The sequence below is a fragment of the Scyliorhinus canicula genome, chromosome 7 (genome assembly GCF_902713615.1).
Source record: "Scyliorhinus canicula chromosome 7, sScyCan1.1, whole genome shotgun sequence".
NCBI classification, from domain to species: domain Eukaryota; kingdom Metazoa; phylum Chordata; class Chondrichthyes; order Carcharhiniformes; family Scyliorhinidae; genus Scyliorhinus; species Scyliorhinus canicula.
The window spans coordinates 134780686-134799577 of record NC_052152.1 but is presented as its reverse complement, the minus strand read 5'-3'; the positions used below and the strand labels follow the sequence as shown (position 1 = coordinate 134799577).

General features: G+C 48.8%; 1 protein-coding gene across 5 annotated transcripts in view; it reads right to left on the bottom strand.

The window, feature by feature from the left end:
* The window catches only part of LOC119969395 (engulfment and cell motility protein 2), a 242824-nt gene that overhangs the window by 112065 nt on the left and 111867 nt on the right, over window positions 1-18892 (bottom strand). For all 5 annotated transcript variants that reach the window (XM_038802980.1, XM_038802983.1, XM_038802982.1 and 2 more), the window contains one exon: window positions 6083-6234. In XM_038802980.1, coding sequence (XP_038658908.1) covers window positions 6083-6234 — 152 coding nt within the window. The remainder of the gene's footprint in view (window positions 1-6082; window positions 6235-18892) is intronic.

The window sequence follows — 18892 nt, the reverse complement described above, 5'->3', positions numbered from 1 at the left end:
TGGGCAGAGGTAGACGTTACTGTGTGCGTGTGTTGAAGGGGGGGCTATGAAGTCTACTCACTCGTGCTGCCCGGTTTAGGTCATTGACCTTCTTCCTGCACTGGAGGCCACTCCTCCTGGTCTTCCGGTGCTCACAGCCACCCCCACCATGTCCAAGTCAACACTGGCAGCCCTATGGCTTACCCTCTAGGACCCTTGGGGAAACAGGACATCCCTCCTGGCCTCCACTGCATCCAACAGCCTCCTCAGGTCAGCGTCTCCAAATCTTGGGGCTGGTCTCCTCGGCGCCATTGTTGGGCACTGGCTGAGGTTGGCTGAGCAAGTGCGGCTAAAATACAGCTCGACCCTGTTAACGGGTGGCTGGGGAGTGCGGTGCTGGTGAATCAGCTGGCGAGCCTTTATTTGCGGCGAGAAGCCCATGAGGCATTGTTAAGTGGACCAATTAACGTTCAATAGCATCGCCGACCTTGCTGGGCCGAGGGCCGGGAAGTTCGCGACAATTCGCGCTCACTATTACACTTAGAAATCTTTCTGGAGAATCGCGCCCTTAATCTCCCAAATAAAGAATTCAGCTCTCTTAGCACTCTTTCAGTAATGCCGAAATATGGAAATGTTCACGAGTCTCCAGGCTGCAAGATTATTTGCATCGCTGTAATTTAATAAGAAGCAAACTATGGATCTAAAGGGAAGCTCCTGCACAACAAAAATACACCCTCTCGACTAGGGCAGCACAGTGGTGCAATGGTTGGCACTGCTGCCTCACGCGCCAAGGAACTGGGTTTGATCCCAGCCCCATATCACTGTCCATGTGGAGTATGCACAATACTGTATCCCACTGTCTGCGTGGGTCTCACCACCACAACCCAGAAAGATGTGCAGGGTAGATAGATTGGCCATGATAAATTGCCCCTTAATTGGAAAAAAATAAATAAATAAACCCTCTCGACTGCATTGAGAATGTTAAAGTAGATAGTCGAGCTCCCTATGACAATTTGCTTGGACCGTCAAAATTTTAACAAGACTTTCATGTGGAAGGCCTCGAACTAAAACTAAACAGCAAGTTACCCATGACTGGAGAAGAGGTATAAGAAACAGAGAGTAAGCATGGTGTGTAATGTCAGACTGAAGTGGGACATGGGTGCAGGCCCACAAAGTGACAATTGGTTTCTTCTTTTTACTTCACATTAATAATAATGGATCATAAGCCTATTAAATTCACTGTACCACTAAATTAAGGAGAACAAAAGAGTCAAAGGGTAGGAGGGTTGGTAACCAGAAAGCAGGGGTTTAGGATCATTTGGAAAGGACCCATTGGGAAAGGGAGATGGTTTTATGCTTAAAATGGTTAAGGAACGCTTTATTTGAGTTTCCTTGGTGAGGTAAATGGCTCTAAGTCACAGTTGGTTCAGCATTTCCAAGCTTATATGGGGAACCATAGAGAAGAGATTGGAGATAATGCTGCAACTTAGGACCAATCCACCAGATATGCTGGAGTTCAGCTGCCTCTTGAATATTAGGAAGGCCATTGTTACTTGATAGTGATCTATGCTTGGGATAATCAGTCAGACAGGGGTATAGAGCGCAAATTTTGACAGCTATTCTATGGATGTTTCAGTGGGAGGACTTGGGTACTAGATGGATATTGTTTTACCTATACTTTTACTTATGAGGTTATCCCTCGACGGTCACTAACCTAAGGGGCTCGGAAACTATTTCCTGTGCTATCACTGCAGCCCTAACTGAGATTACTAACTTGGACTAGTTGGGAGAGGGGCGGTGGACTGTGAGAAATAGACACTAGGCTCGAGTTTGCTCTGTATGACTTCAAAACCACATTTTAACTAATGAGCCACAGGAGGCGGCACAAGCTGTTAGTTTTAAACTAAAAATGAGCCGGTAAGGACTTCCGGTGGCGGCTATGAGGGAGTAAGTCGCACATTTGGTGGCTCCCGCTCTGGTCGGACTTTTGGACCTTTTTCCCCCGACTTTTTTGTGGTACTGAGCTTTGGCTTTGAAGGCGCAGACTATTAGGCTCTGGACCCACACAGTGGTGCATGGAACGGAGAACCCCAAGGGACCGGAAAGGAAGAAACAAAAAGATAAGCAAGGGCTTGGCGGAGGAGACAGCTGAAGACAACATGGCTGATGTTCGGACCCCTGCTGCGATGGCCCAGCCAACGACAGAGGAGCTGATGCAGGTCATCCAAGAGGACTTTGCCAGACAGAAACGGGACTGTCTTGACCCGATCAAGGAGTGATCAATCGGCTGGAGCGCAGGCTGGATGCCCAGGATCGGACGATTCAGAAGCTAGAGAAAGCGCTGACGGACCAGGAGGAGCACCAAATGGTGGTCGAGCTACAGGTGGGGATGCTGAAGGATCAGCAAGAGTGGTTGCTGGAGAAGGTGGAAGATCTGGAGAACAGAACTCGCCGGCAGAACTTAAGAATTGTCGGTCTCCCTGAAGGGGCCGATGGGGCTGATGTGGGTGCGTTTGTGGCGAGTATGTCTCCCCCCCCCCCCCCCCACACAATAGGTGGGATACTTCTTAGCACCGGAGGCGAGGGTCACCATGCTAGCTGGGTGAGCTAGTCTATGGAAGCACAGTGAGGGGTATATATATGTTCAATATATGGCAGGGGTTAGGTTACAAAGTGGTGTTGCTTGGGGGGGGGGGGAAGAAGAGTTACTCTACTGATGAGAGAGGAACTTAGGGTCTGGGACAGAGAGGAGGTCGGGGGTGGGGGCTGCCAGGAGTCGGGCCGATGGAGGCGTGGCACATGGGCTGGGGGCGGGCCCAGGAAAGGGGATGGCTGATCGGTGGTGGTGGTTGGGGGGCACGCGCACAGTGCCCCCCAACTAGGCTGATCACCTGGAATGTTAGACATTGGGTGGAACTGCAGGTTAGTGATGAGAGCTTCCAGCGCCCGCAATGGAGATTGGATGTGGTCTTGTTGGCGGACGAGGCGGTGTGCGAGAGGTTGAGGAAGTGCATGCAGAACTATCTGCAGGTCATTGACACGGGGGAAGTCTCAGCAGCGGTGGTCTGGGAGGCGCTGAAGGCAGTGGTGAGAGGGGAGCTGATTTCGATCCAGGATCATAGGGACAGGACAGATAGGGCAGAGATGGACCGACTGGTTAATGAGATCTTACAGATAGGTATGGGGCGACTCCAGGGGTGGAGCTGTTCAGGGACCGTCGGAGGCTGCAGGCTGAGTTTGGGGTGTTGTCCACAGGCAAGGCAGTGGAGCAGCTTAGAAAGGCGAGGGGTGCGTTTTATGAACATGGGGAGAAGACCAGCAGAATGCTGCACAGCAGCTCAGGAAGACGGAGGCAGCCAGGGAAATAGAAAAGGTAGTTGATGGGGATGGGAATTTGGTAGGGGACTCGGCTGGGCTAAACAGGGCGTTCAGGGATTTTTTACAGTAGACTCTATCGCTCGGTACCCCCCACAGGGCCCCGAGGGGATGAGACGCTTTTTGGACGGGCTGACCTTCCCAAGGGTGGGCAAGGAGCTGGTGGATGGACTGGGGACCCCGATCAGGGCCGAAGAAATAGCTGAGAGCTTGAAGGCAATGCAGTCAGGTAAGGCCCAATGGCCGGACGGGTATCCGGTGGAATTCTACAAGAAATTCTTGGGGATATTAGGGCCGTTACCGGTCAAGGTTTTCAATGAGGCGATAAATAGAGGGGTGCTGCCCCCGACGATGTCACAGGCCACTATTTTGTTAATATTGAAGCGGGACAAGAACCCGGAGCTATGTGGGTCCTATAGGCCGATCTCACTGCTGAATGTGGACGCCAAGCTGCTGGCCAAAGTTTTGGCCTCCAGGATTGAAGATTGTGAGCCGGATGTGATTATGGAGGATCAAACCGGGTTTGTCAAGGGCAGGCAGTTGGTGGCCAATATAAGAAGGCTGCTCAAAGTGATTATGATGCCCTGGAGAGTAGGGGGGTTGAGCTAGTGGTGGCCATGGATGCGGAGAAGGCGTTCGACCAGGTGGAGTGGGACTATCTATGGGAGGTGTTAGGACAATTTGGGTTCGGTAGGGGGTTTGTCGACTGGGTTCGGCTGTTGTACCAGGCCCCGGAGGCTCGTGTACAAACGAATAGGACGACCTCAGACTATTTTAGACTGCACCGGGGGACAAGACAGGGATGCCCCCTCTCCCCACTGCTGTTTGCATTAGCCATAGAGCCGCTGGCTCCCAATTTTCATCCCGTGGTCCTTTTTTTAAACAAAACGAGGATGAACAAAATCATTTTGGGCTTTGTCTGGGCGGGTAAGTCCCCGCGGGTGAAGGCGGTGATGCTCGAGAGGAATCAGGGGGGAGGGGGTCTTGCCCTGCCAAACTTCAGTAATTATTACTGGGCAGCCAATATTACTATGATAAGGAAGTGGGTGGTGGTGGGGGGGGGGGTCGGTTTGGGAGCGGGTGGAGGCAGCTTCAAGTAGGGGCACCAGCTTGGGGGCGTTGATAATGGCACCTCTGCCGTTCCCGCCAGTGAGATATTCCACCATCCCCGTGTTGGTGGCGGCCTTGAGGATCTGGGGTCAGTGGAGGAGGTACGTTGGAGCAGTGGGAGCATCGGTTTGGTCCCCAATATGTGACAACCACCGGTTTGCCCCAGGGGGCTTGGAATGGGGGGGGGGGGTTTAAAGTATGGCGAAGGGCAGGAATTGAGGGGATGGGGGACATGTTCCTGCAGCTTCCCTAGCATGAGGGCGCTGGAGGAGAAATTTGGGTTGGCAAGAGGGAACAACTTCAGATATTTACAGGTGCAGGACTTCCTGCGCAGGCAGGTATCATTGAGCAGAGTCAACGCTACTGTTACCTGCGCAAGGCTCAGCTTGATCCAATTCAAGGTGGTACACCGGGCCCACATGACAGTGACTCGGATGAGCAGATTCTTTGGGGGACAGATGTGTAAAATGTGCAGGCAGACCAGCGAACCATGTCCACATGTTCTGGGTGTGTCCAAAACTTTCGGGATTTTGGCAGGGGTTTGCGGACATCATGTCCAGAGTATTGAAAACAAGGGTGGCAATGAGTCCAGAGGTGGCGAATTTAGGGGTGTCGGAAGATCTGGGAGTCCAGGAGGAGAAAGAGGCAGATGTTCTGGCCTTTGCTTCCCTGGTAGCCTGGAGATGGATATCATTAGCTTGGTGGGACTCAAAGCCCCCGAAGTCGGAGGCCTGGTTAACCGACATGGCGAGCTTTCTCGGCCTAGAGAAGATTAAGTTCGCCTTGAGAGGGTCAGTGTTAAGGTTCGCCTGGAGGTGGCAACCATCCATCGACTTCTTTGCGGAGAATTTATCGTCAGCAGGGAGGAGATGGGGGGGGGGGGGGGGGGGGGGGGGGTGTGGCTAGGGTAGCATAGAATAGGGGGTTAAATAGGTGGGTCTTGGAGGGATTGGAGTTGGATGTTTGCACTATGTTTATTGTTCTTTGTACATTGTTTTTGCACTGTTGTTGTTTGTAATGCCAAAAATACCTCATTAAAATTGTTTGCTAACCGGTATGGCCAACTGTGTGACACATAAACCAGTACTAGTTAGATAGTTCTTCACAGAGCCAGCACAGCTATGATGGGATGAATGGCCTCTTTTTTTCAATTTCACATTTAAAAATGCAAGACAGGTTTTGGTGGGATTCTTTTGTGATGACTATGAAAGAGTGAATCCAGATTGGTGCTGTTGGATGATAACATCGCAGTGACAGTAGATGGCAGTGTCTTCACGTTAGACAGAGAGGATCCTTGTCACCTCTACATGCAGCTTCATTGGTTCAGGATCAATAATTCTGTTCCCCCCTCCTCCTCTGACAAAGCTCAAGCCAGCCAGCAAGAGACTGGGTCAGAGCTAGGAGTCAATTCCACTCTCTAATATAGATTTCAAAACACAGAAGCAACTCACAGTAGCAAAAAACAGATAGAGACACACCGAGCAGTTCAAGCTTCAGGATCCCGCTGTTCAGTTTTGACATTCTGCTCAGGATTCATGGTCTACGAAGCAAACGCAGAGTTCACTGATCTGTCTAATGCTCACGGCTGAGCTTGTGCAATGAGCTGTGTAGTACTTACACCTGCAGATGTGCAATGAGCTGTCCTACTGTGATCTCCTCTGCCACTTTCTTATACAGGCTCTGGCTGTTCAACACCATGCTCTCGAGAATAGCCAGGGACCGCTGCAGGATGGAGGCATCCACTGTTGTTTGGTTAACATAGCTTGCAATCTGGGAAACAGAAACAGAAGCGCATCATTTGGAATAGGAGGCATGCACTGGTTTAAATCCATACAGGTGTCTAAAAGGGACAAACCCCATATCCTTTGCAAAGTTACTTGACCCTCGGAGGTAAAGATTTCCATTTAGTATATAGATTTAGGTAAATATCTGAAATGGAGGCAGATGCAGGACATGGGAGGAAGATTTCAGAATGGGATTAGTTTTGGGTTGTCGTTGAAAAGAGCTAGCACAAAGAGAAGGGGCCAAATGGCCTCTCATGCACTGTTCCTCCTGATTGTCATCCTTGCAATACAACTACAATTTTTTGGAGTCTGTTTAGCACATTCAATCTGGATGGAAAACTGCAGGCAGAATCTTCTGGCATCCGAGAACAGATAGTTAGGTCAGCAGTCATAAAGCTGAGAGAATTAATTATCTGGCGATGAACAGACAGGGACATAACCATAGCCAGTGCCTTGGACAGACACAACCCATCTTCCAATGTGCTGTTTTGCATAATCTGCAAGAAACACAGGGGAGGCAGTGGCAGAGTGCTATCGTCAGTGGATTAATAATCCAGACACCCTGGGGTAATGCTCTGGAGACCCGGGTTCAAATCCCACCATGGCAGATGGTGAAACTTGAAGTCAATAAAAATCTGCAATTAAAAGTCTAATCATTTTTTTTGTTAGCCCTGCTGCCTCACGGCGCCGAGGTCTCAGGTTCCATCCCAGCCCTGGGTCACTGTCCGTGTGGAGTTTGGACATTCTCCCCGTGTTTGGGTGGGTTTTGTCCCCACAACCCAAAAGATGTGCAGGGTAGGTGGATTGGCCACGCTAAAATTGCCCCTTAATTGGAAAAAATTAATTGGGTACTCTAAATTTATTTAAAAAAAGGAATGGGGCAGTGAATTTGTGCACTGCAAAGCTCCCGAGCACTTCAAATACTGCTCACCTCTGGGGGAAGACACATCGATTTTGAATCATGGTGTTTCTTTGTTTTTGGTGAAAGATAGGAATACTGAATAAAACAGATCCCCCAGGATGTATCGGATAGGTCACAAAAATTATTTGCATCTTAACAGTACGATACGAGTAATGTGAGAGAATTACAGACTCCTCTGTCCCTCCAACAAAGAAGTGTATATTTATGCAGCATCTAATCATTTTTGATCAGATCATCTTGGCTGAACAGCTTATCCGAAAGACAACACCCTATACATTGCAGCACTTTCCCACTACTGCACCCGGATCATCAGTGTGGATTGTGGGCACAGATCCCTCAGGTGGAACTTGAACCTGTTGACTCAGTCACCAGCCAACATGGCAATGCTGACCAACATATTGTCGGGAGATGGTGACATATTGGTCGAAGTCACTGAATCAGTTATCCAGAGACGGGGACATGGACTTGAATCAGACTAAGGCCGCCGGTGGAATTTAAATTCACCCAAGAAAAACCTGGAACATAAAGCTGATCCCAGTAATGTTGATCAATAAACCATCAACAATCCATCTGGTTCACTAATGTCCTTTAGGGGCGGAAATTTGCCATTCTTACCCAGCCTGGCTTACATGTGACTCCAGATCCACAGCAACGTGGTTGACTCTTAACTACCCCCTGAAACAGCCTTGCGAGCCACTCAGTTCAAGGGTAATTAGGAATGAGTAACGAATGCTGGCCCAGCCAGCTGAGCCCATATCCCATGAAATATTTTTTTAAAAAAGTGCAGAAAACCAAAAATAAATCGGACATGGGAGAAAGAAACTGGCCCACCAGGGCCTCTTGAAAATTATTTTGTATTTTACGAGCCACCGAGCACAATGCAACCGGAGATATTTGTATAAATTGGGTTCTCCACCACAGTTTGGTACCTATTAGATTCGACTGTACTCCGATGGCTCAGATGAATCAATCCCACTGCTGGAGCTAGGTACCCAATGTGACAATGAGGGTTTTGCTCTGTTGCAGGGAATAGCCTTCAGCTGAAGCATCCCACCCCAGTGGGCATCGCAGATTCTAGAGCACTGTTCAAACAAGAGGTGCACACAGTTCTTCCCACACCTGGCCCAGCTCCAGCCCCTCCTCCCAATGGGCCAGGCCCAGCTTCAGCCCCTCCCCTGCATGCCGTCAGAAACCAATAAGCCTTTGTTAAGCTCATTACTGTTTGCGGGATCATACTGTGCACAAACTGGCTGTTACATTTGCTTACAAAGTTCAAAGCGACTTACTCAATGTGAAGCACTTGGAATTTCTTTGAGAAAAATGATGAGATGCTGTCTGAACACATCCTGCTTTGGAAGATCAGGAGTTTGTTACCCTCTCATTTCACTCAGTTGCATTATAAGTATGCAAATTAATTTTGTAACAAATCAGGTGCATCCCCAGGGATGTGTTTTATTCAGGGCTCCCACCTCTCAGTAAAAACGAAGAATCACTGACTCAAAAATCAAGGAACTGATGGCAACAACAATCCTGTCAGACAGCAACAGTCACAGTTTGTAAGTGCTAATTAGAACAGGCAGGACTGATGTTAATTAAACCGCGCAGCACGTTCCCAAAGTGTGACATTAAACCTGCAAATCTCAGCACTCTTTTCAGTAGAACCCAATTCTGACACCAAAGGAGTCAGACACCTTCCAACTATCCTCAGTCTGAGAGAGAGAGGTGGGCGGCGGGGGGGGGGGGGGGGGGGGGGGGGGGGGGGGGGGGGATTGAAAGAGTGAGAAGAACACGGAGGGAGAGACGGACAGAACCCAAATAAAAAGATGAAAGCAAGACCCAGCGGAGAGTTGCAGAGGAGGATGATCGAAGAGAGAGAGCAGGGACCCCCGAAAAGAGTAAGGAGAGAGGTGGGAAGGTTCTAGAAAAAGAGCATAGATATTAGGATAGAGGGTGCGAGATAAAAATACAGTGCGAGAGAAAGAAAGTAAGTGAGAGGGTAAGAGCAAGGTGAGATTTAGAGTGAAAGACAGAGAAAAGGAGAACGAGGGCTGGAGTGAGGAGGGTTAGAGTGAAAAAAAAGAGGCTGAAAGAGAGGGAATGAGATAGAGACAAAAAGAAAGGAAAAAACACACACATATGCAGCAGAGAGTTTTGAGTTCTCATTTCATCCCCTAGGTTTCTCCCGGTCTGCGGCTCTCCTCTAGCCTTTTACAAGAGAATTAGATTGAGAAACAAGCATACAGAGCGCGAGCAGCAAAGTGGGACTAAAATTAGTGGAGGACAAACAGCTGGTCTGAGATTCGCTGCAATTCCAGCACCATGGGATTGACGGCTGGAAGATATGTAAATGTGTGGGAGGAGACGCAACAAAATCAGATCTCCCAAAAAAAAAATCACACGCGACGATATGCACCTCTCCCTTTCCCAAAGTAAATGGATAGTTATTAGGCTTGGGAATCCAGAATGATCTTCATTTCCCTCACCCAAAAGTGAGTGTGACAGAGCACGATTTAAATTAAAAAATTTGTTCTCTATCGCCACTCTTCTGCAAAAACTAACCTGCCATTTGCCGGAGATCTTTATATTTTACTCAGTTTTAACTTCTGGAATGAGTTCTTACAGAGGGTCTATACGCCTTAAACATTAACCTACATTTTCAAATACAATTGGAGCTCCAATTCCAGCCTTTTTTGTTTTTATGTTTCCACTTTCCAGCATTCTCTTTTTATTTCAACAGAAGGTTTGCTCTGACAGGCAGTGAATGCCTCCAGTCCCTCAGTGCTTCTGCTCCTGGGCAATGATGTGTGACAAAGTTAAACCCACTGGCTTTGGGCCACTCAAGTGTCCTTGTAAGAGGCCTCTGAGCTGTGGGAAAGGATTTCTTGGCTGAAGCCAGTGCTGGAGTTTCCCACGGGATAAAGTCTGGAATTACATCCAGGCTCAAGTGATATTTGCATCAGTGCAGAAAAAGAGATTGAAATATTCCAGAAGTCTGCAAAGTTGAGGTTGACAGGGGATTCTTTTACTGGTGTCACTTTCAAGTATTCCTGGTTTTTAGAAAAGGGGAAAAAAAAAGGGTCTTGCATTTAAAAGCACCTTTCCAAGACTCCAAGCTGCCTCAAACTGCTTCATGGCCAATGAAGTGTTACAAATGATTGCGTAGGACCCACAGCTGAGAAAACAGATACTTTGGTCCAAAAGATCCATCTGGTGTTTATTCGCCATGCCAGTCTTTTCCAACTTCCTCATCCAGATCTACTATCGTAAGCATGGGCGGAATTCTCCGACCCCCAAATCGCCCGGGGCCGGCGTCAAACCCGCCCCCGCCGTGTCCCGAATTCTCTGCCCCTCGAGATTCGGCAGGGGCAGGAATCGCGCTGCGCCGGTCGGCGGGCCCCCCCCCCGTGGCGATTCTCCGGCCTGCGATGGGCCGAAGTCCCGCTACTGACAGGTCTTTCCCGCCGGCGTGGTTTAAACCACCTCTGGTATCGGCAGGATTGACGGCGCAGGTGGGGTCCGGGGTCCTGGGTTGGGGCTGTGCCGTGAGGGGACTCTTTTTCTTCTGCCCCGCCGTGGCCTTCACCATGGCGGGGGCAGAAGAGACCCTCTCCCCTGCGCAGGTATGACGTCAGCAACCGCTGACACTCCGGCGCATGCACGGACTTCCGCCGGCCAGCGAAGGCCGGGGCGCCAAAGGCCGTTCGCGCCGGCCGGTGGATCAGAAACCACTCCGGGACAAGCCTAGCCCCTAAAGGTGCGGAGAATACAGAGAAAACTGGGAAGACGGGAGGGCCGCAAAAGCGAAAGTGCGCACGAGACGATAACGACAGCGAAATCCATCCGGAAGGAGAAAGGGACAACACCACAAACGGATGCCTACACATGTGTGTAAATAACTTTGCCACGGGTACAGAGCTGCCGCTGTTGAGCGGGGGCACAATACCGTCCGCTGACTTTGTGGGGAAAATTAACACTTCAGTAGCAGCAGCGACCCATGGGAGGGGGGGGTGCCCGGATGGGAGGACTGAGGCGCGTGGGGTAACGTCTAGTGGATCGCTGATGTATATTCTCTTTATGCATGATATTAATGTTCACTAATTTGCAGTGTTAAGATTACTATTTAATATGGAAAATTGGGGGGGGGGGTGTGGAGGAGAGAGAGAGAGAGAGAGTTTTAAATTGGGTGTTAACTGTTTATCGTTTAGAGGGTTAAGTTGTTCTGTTCTGTTGGCATGTTGCCCTTCTTTCTTTGTATTATTTTCTTTTTTGGAGGGTTTTCTAAACTTATTGAAAACTTTGAATAAATACATTTTTTAAAAAAGGCGATGAGAAGGGGAGGCCCGACGCCAGAGTGGTTTATGCCACTCCGTCCCGCCAGGAACCCCCGCCCCGCCGGGTAGGGGAGAATCCCGGCCCATGTATTTGCTTCTCTCTCATGTTTATTTCATGTCCCCTTGGTGGTAGAAATCTTCCAACTCGTGAATTGATAGTTTGCGCCGTGGTGCTCAACTCGGCAACTTGGGGTTAAGCATCGCCAGGTGTGGCTCAGGAACGCCAACTCTGGAATGTCAGTCTCTGCCACATTTGTCACAGAGGAAAAACGCCTGCATGATTCGCTGGCCCCTATAGGCTTTCTTCTCTGCCAGCTGAGCTTTTTGTTTCTGCTCTTCCCAAACAGTCAGCGCATCCTGTTCTGGGGTAACGGCCATCAATGCCAATCTGCTAGTTATAAGTGCCAAAATCTGAAACCTTCAGATCTTGCTTGCAGGTAGACTAGAGCGTGATTGTGACCCAGTGGCCGATTCATGGTCCAGAAGGTCTTTGGAAAATGGCTGTCATCGATCTGATGACTCTGGCCGAGCCACCACAGCAGTGAACAATGCTGATGGAATTAGCATGTTCCAGGACCCCGAGATGGCGACATTGTCCTGCTAAGAGATGCTGAGGATATGTCTGAGACAGTAAAGATAGAAACTGTTCAGCCATTCTTCCTGCCTGGGACATGTTATCCAGGTTTCACCACTGTGGAGGAGTGCACTGAGGACATAGGCTTGGGAGTCTCGCAGTCGGGTGTTCTCAGTAAGGTTGCTACTGCGCCACACATACTTACTCAGCTCGGGGAAAAAACAGCTGCAATTTTTGCAATGCATGATTTGATTTCAGCATCAAGTGGCAGATTGCTGGTGATCGTGGAGCTTAGATATGTAAGGCTATGAACAACTCCAGGGTCACGTTGCCAGTGTTGAAAGATGGCAGTACGGGAACACACGACCATGACATTTGTCTTGCTGATACCAATGGTCAAACCAAACTCTTTACAAGTGTGAGACAGTGTCCATTTGCCACTGAATGGATTTATTTGTATGGAATGGAGTTGCGGCATCATCAACATTGAGCAACTCTGAGGACTTGGTGCATCTTTGTCTTGGATCTCGAGTGAGAGGTGAAGCAGCTTTGCCTCAGTTTATGTAAGTAGGCACATTCTGTAAGTGACCTGAAGGCATATGACAGCCGCAAAGTGAAGAATATGCCAAAGAGCACAATCCTCATTGTTTGGATAAAGGGATCAAATGCATGGTTGCTAAAGTTGTGGATGACAAAGATAGGCAGGAAAGTACGTTCTGAAGAAACATAGAATTACTACAGTGCAGAAGGAGGCCATTCAGCCCATCAAGTCTGCACCAACCCTCTGGAACCCAACCCCCCCCCCCCCCCCCCCCAGCTAGGCTCTCTTTCCCACCTTATCAAAGATAATTATTTCAATGCACAATGTGCAAATTAAAGTTTACAAAAGAAAACAAAAAAAAAGCAGGTGCCAAGTGAGGTTTTATCTGGTATATATCCTGTAATTAATGGATTTTGATCTCCGCAGTGAGTGGGAATTGTTGAATTTCAGGTGATAGACTCCTCTGCACATCTTTGGACTGTGGAGGAAACCAGAGCACTCCGGAAGAAACCCACAAAGACACGGGGAGAACTCAAGGCCAGAAATGAACCTGTGTCCTTGGCGCTGTGAAGCAACAGTGCTAACCAGTGTGCCACAGACCATAAAAGGGTTCAGATGTTGCCCCATCATAGTTGACATTACCCATCATGTTGTCCTGGAAAGGGGAGGCCACACTGAGCAGCTTTTGACAGGCAGCCAAATTTCTCCAGCAGCTTAAAACAGACTCTGCTCACCTAGTCAAATGTCTTGGTGAAGTCGATGTATTGCGGTCTCCTTTGTTCACAGCCTTTCTCTTGTAGCTGCTGGACAGAGAAGATAATTCCAGTTGTGGATCTTCCTGTTCTGAAACCACACTGGGATCCAGGGTTGATGTACTCAGTCTGGGGCCTGGCAAGGGGGACACGGACAAATATGTTTCCCATGATGCTCAGCATGGTGACGCCTTGAAAGTTGCTGTAATCGCTGCAGTCTTGTTCTTGTACAGTCACGTTTGTCATGCACACACTTAAATACATCTATACTATTGCTTCAACCACTTCTTCTGGCAACGAGTTCCACATTCTCACCACTCTCTGGGTAAAGAGGTTTCTTCGGAATTCTCGATGGGATTTCTTCATGGCTGTCTTACATTGGTGGTTTCTCGTTATGCTCTGTCTCGCAAGAGGAAGGGTTCTCTCTGTAGCCACTTGGTCAGAACCTTTCATCGTTTTAAAAGCCTGGGTCTCACTTCTCAGCCTTTTTTTTTAAAAAGGGGAAAAGCGACCCAGCCTGTCAATCTTTTTCTGATACGTATACCCAGGCACTGCTGGTATCTTTCTTTGCACCCTCTCCAGTGTGTATATCCTTTTTATAATATGGCGACCAGATCGGCACACACTGCTCCATGTGTGCTCTAAGCAAGGTTCAAATCAGCTTTTCAATTTTTTCTCTTTTCAATTCTAACCCTCTCAGGATAAATCATAGGGCAGAATTCAGCGGAGAAGTTTCTAAATTCATTTGTGGCAGGTTTTCAGGGAGTTTCCCGCCAGCAAGTTCTCCACAGCTATCCAATGACACTTAAATCAGTTTGTTGGGCCCTGGGGAGTTTCTCACCGGTTTAACCCACACTTGGAAATTCTTTCAGCCCTGGGAAGCTGAACTCCAATCAAGCCGCCATTTTGAAAGGGTGCACGGATAAGCGGGCTTGTGGAACCCCCACACTCCCAACATGAGCAATGTCCCCCCCCCCCCCCCCAAAGATACATGGGCATTATCCCACACACCCCCCATCACAAGTGAGGACACCCTGCTATGGGGTCCCCCTTCAGGGGTCTCTCTTCCAGGACCCCCAGCTGTCACCTCCCTAATCTCCCTGAGCCGATCACATGCGAGGCACCCTTGCCCCTACTTACATGCCCTGTACACCCCCACCTTCATATCCCCCTCCACACTCCTTTCATGGGAATGGCCCCCTCAGCCCCTGAACCTTGGCAGTGCTAGGGTGGCAGCTGGGCAGTGCCAAGGTGCCCACATCCTGGGGAGGGCCAGTGAACCACTCTACACTGACCCTGACCACCCAGAGGTCTGCGATGGCCGGCGAGACCCCCCGCCTGGTCCAAGTTTGTGTGGACTTTTGCTGAACGGCGCCTGGTTGCGGCCTCACTGGGGAGGTCGGTAGATCTCTGGTATGCTTGCCGAAGTCAGTTTAAAACAAACAGACATCAGCGAGCGCCGTTTGGTCATGTCCCTTTTGGGTGTGCCTCAGCCTCCGATGCCTTGCGGGACTTGGGTAGATCAGACGAGGCGTGAAGCTGCTGGGATACCCGCCGGTGGCCTTTCCCGACATCTACCAGCCGCACAGCGCTCAGTGAGAGCGCAACAAGACCGGTGGATCACACCCATAGTGCTTGATTTTCTTCATTTATGGCCTTGTTAACCTGTGACATAACCCTTAGTGTCAGATGTAGGAGGCGGAATTCTCCATTTTCTTTTCTAAATGGGGTGCGGGCAGTTCTGCCGGTGTCATTCCCGCTGGTTGGAATGGCGTGAAGTCACGCCCAATTCTGCGCTTGCAGCCTTGTTAATTTTGCAAGCGTCTCTCTCTAATATCAGGGTGGGTCAGGAGCTGATTCGTCCACCGACCGTCAGTTAGCAGGTTCGAAGGCCCAAGAGCCTCATGTGAACAGCCAGTCCAGCACTCACATCACTCCCTCCAGTCCACCTGTCTTCACAAGACCATGCAGGCAAAAGGCTAGCACGCTCAAGAGGTCTGTGCCCTGATTCAACCACCGTGCCCTCGAGTTCTTGTTTTGAGGAATCTGGGCACAGAGGCTTGTCCTCTATCCAAGGAACGTCTCCAGGATGCACACCAACCTCACCTCTCTGGACTGGGAGGCCAGGAGGTCAGCATGACTGGCAACTGTGCCAGAAGTAGCAAACAGTGCAGGAAGTGAATGATCTCAGCTGCTCAGTCAGGGTAAATTCTCCCTCAGCTCCCTCCACTATCAAACTCTCATCATGGCATCATGTACTGAAATTGCAACTCTTTTCACAGATCACAGGCATCCATTAGTAGGGGACACACATCAACACTCATTCTCTCAGATCATCACCATCCCATCAGTCATGTTGCTCACACCCCATCCTCTGGTCCACCTCCAGATTGAGAAGGGCACAGCAAACTGTGATCATGTTGGAAACCTGCTCTTGCAGAGTCACCTGAGCGGTCCAGGCATCTGAATCACATCTTCAGAAGTCCTCCAATCTGATCTACGAGAGAGCGCGTACAGCTCTGAGCAGTGTCCGAGTGTGAGCACAAGTTTGAGGGAGTACTGGAGTCATCAACCACTAAGTGGGTAGCACTGATCTTCCAGCAACCATCCCTACAGATGTTCTAGATCCAGTTGTTGTGGTGGTGGACATTCTCACCCTCCCTGAGCCGATCACATGCGAGGCACCCTTGCCCCAATTGGACCTCTATCCACCCCATCTAGAACCTGCTTGCATTCCCTTCCAGTAAACCATGTGGCATCCCTTTGATCCCTGTGTTTGTGAGCGTTTTTTTACAGCTTTGTCAGGGTCCAGTTTCCCTCCCCTCGGTCTTGCCTCGCTCATCATCCTCAACACCTCCTGGAGCCTCTGCTTGCCATCCAGATCTCAGACTTCCGGCCTCAGAATGTAAAGCCTCCACTTTGGGGAATGCAAACAAGGGGCCATATGTCAGTTTGACACTTCATACTCACTTCGCTGTGCCAAATTTCATCCGTGCCTGCCTCACCACAATATTCCGGACTCAGTCTGCAGGAAATCCAAGCAGCGGAGCATATCCCCTGGTCCAGCGTCAGTGTCTAAAAGAACTCAGAGCGAAGGCCCCCCCTTTTTGTTTACAGCACTAGCTCCTGTAAAGCAGATTGAGTTTAAAGGTCCCATTGAAAAGAACAGGTCAGGGAGATGGCAAGTGGATGGGTGGGTATGGGAGTCTTGCAATTCGGATGTCTGATTGGGTCAGGGATCTAACCAGGTGGTGGGTTAATCCTGTGGTGAGACCGGCTTGGGTACTTAAAATAGTCACACTGAAGTTAGAGGTGCTTTCAGTTCTTCTTGTTCAGAGAATCTATTAGCGTAACAGCGGCAGAACAATCTGAAGATAGTGATTTAATTTCTGAGAGGGATTCCCTAGTGCATCTTTAGGGTACCTCCCTTCCACCCCACCAAACAGAGAGGAGGCAGAATGCTACGGGCCGTAATGTCAGCCACAACTCTCGCCTTCGTCAGAAGGTTGTTGGTTCAAGATTCACTCTGGCATCCAAGCACAAAAAAATCTAGGTTCATACTCCCGTGCAGTACTGAGGGGGTGCTGTCTGTCAAAACTGCAGTCTTTCAATGAGAAATTAAACCAAGGCCGTTTTGCCCTCTTCAATGGGTGTAAATAACTTCACAGCACTATTTTGAATAAGGGGAGTTATCCTTGGTGTCCTGCTGCCCTGTTTTTTTAAATTGCAGCAGCGACTCCAAAACTACTCTATTGGATGTAAAACTCCCGTGGTCATGAAAGATGCTATATTAATGAAGGTTTTTTTTTTTCCCCCACTGCTAGTTTAGCTCAGTGGGCTAGACAGCTGGTTTGTAATGCAGAACAAGGCCAGCAGCGTGGGTTCAATTCCCGTACCGGCGGAGAATTCGCAATTCTCCCTCAGTGTACCCGAACAAGTGCCGGAATGTGGTGACTAGGGGCTTTTCATAGTAACTTCATTGCAGTGTTAATGTAAGCCTACCTGTGACAATAAAATGATTATTTCTATTATTTATTTAAAAAACTATTATCTGTAATAGTTCCACTGAAGGGGCTTACAGCTAGTTTATGCTCACTTTACAGAAAAATTTAATTAAAAAAATTGTGCTCATCATGGTTTGGAATACAGGGGAATTAACCTTTAATTTTAGAAATCCATGCTCGGCATAGAGAGTTGCAAAAGCTACGTACAAATATGGGTAGTTGCTTAGTCCACTGCACCATCCAGCTCGGCATTGATAGGTTGGTTTGTAGGGAGAGAAGGAGAATTGGAAAAGGATTAGGAAAAGCTGTTTCCCAATATCACATGGATAATGCATGTAGAGGAAAAGGCCTTGGACATTTTGCTGCTTTGACACCGAATGTTGAGAGCCCCCACCCCTCTAGGTGCTGGAGTCCCTTGGGAAAGGAGAAGGACAAGGGAGAAGAGGAATACGATTGGCAAGATAAATAACTTCACTCCAAACACTGCCCTTCACCACCTTAATTCAATTCCAGTCATCTTAATTAGAAAAGCGATCAGTCTTGTGCCTTTTCACTAAATGGTACAATTTGCATAGACTTTCCATATTGCCAGCTGATGCTTTGGCACCAGTTTGCAGCAAGCTGTGAGTTGTGGAGTACTGCGAGGATAAGTGCTGGGGCCTCAGCTATTAATGACTTAGACGAAGAATCAGAGGGTAATATATCAAAATCTGCTGACGATACAAAGCTAGGTGGGAATGTAAACTGCGAGGAGGAGGCAAAAAGGCTGCAAAGCAATACTGACATATTAAATGAATGGGCAACAAGGTGGCGGATGTAGTATAATGTAGGGAAGTGTGGGGTTATTCACTTTGGTCATAAAAGTTGGAAAGCAGAATATTTTTGAAACTTATAAATGTTGATGTTTAGAGGGACTTGGGTGTACTCGTGCAAAGAACTCAAAGTTGGCATGCAGACACAGCAAGAAATTAGGAAGGCAAATGACATGTTGGCCTCTTATTGCAAAGGGGGTTGGCATACAAGGATAAAAATGGCTTGCTACAGTTGTACATTCTTATTTTTAAATACATTTAGAGTACCTAATTCTTCCACCACCACCACCACACGCCACCGCCACCACCACCACCCCAAGTAAGGGGAAATTTAGCAAGGCCAATCCTACCTACCTTGCACATCTTTGGGTTGTGGGGGTGAGATTCTCACAGACACGGGGAGAATGTGCAAACTCCACACAGACAGTGACCCAGGCCAGGATCAAACCAGTGTTCTCAGTGCCGTGAGGCAGCAGTGCTACCCACTGCACCACCATGTCGCCTTTAATATTCTTATGATATGGGGCTGAGCAAATTGGGTCTATATCTTTGGAAGTTTAAAAGAATGAGAGGTGATCTTATCGAGACATACAAGATTGTGAAGCAGATTGACTGAGAGGTGGTTTCCCCTGGCTGGGGAATCTAAAAAACAGGAGTACAGTTACAGGTTAAGGAGCCAATCATTTAGGGGAGGAGAGATTTCTTCAC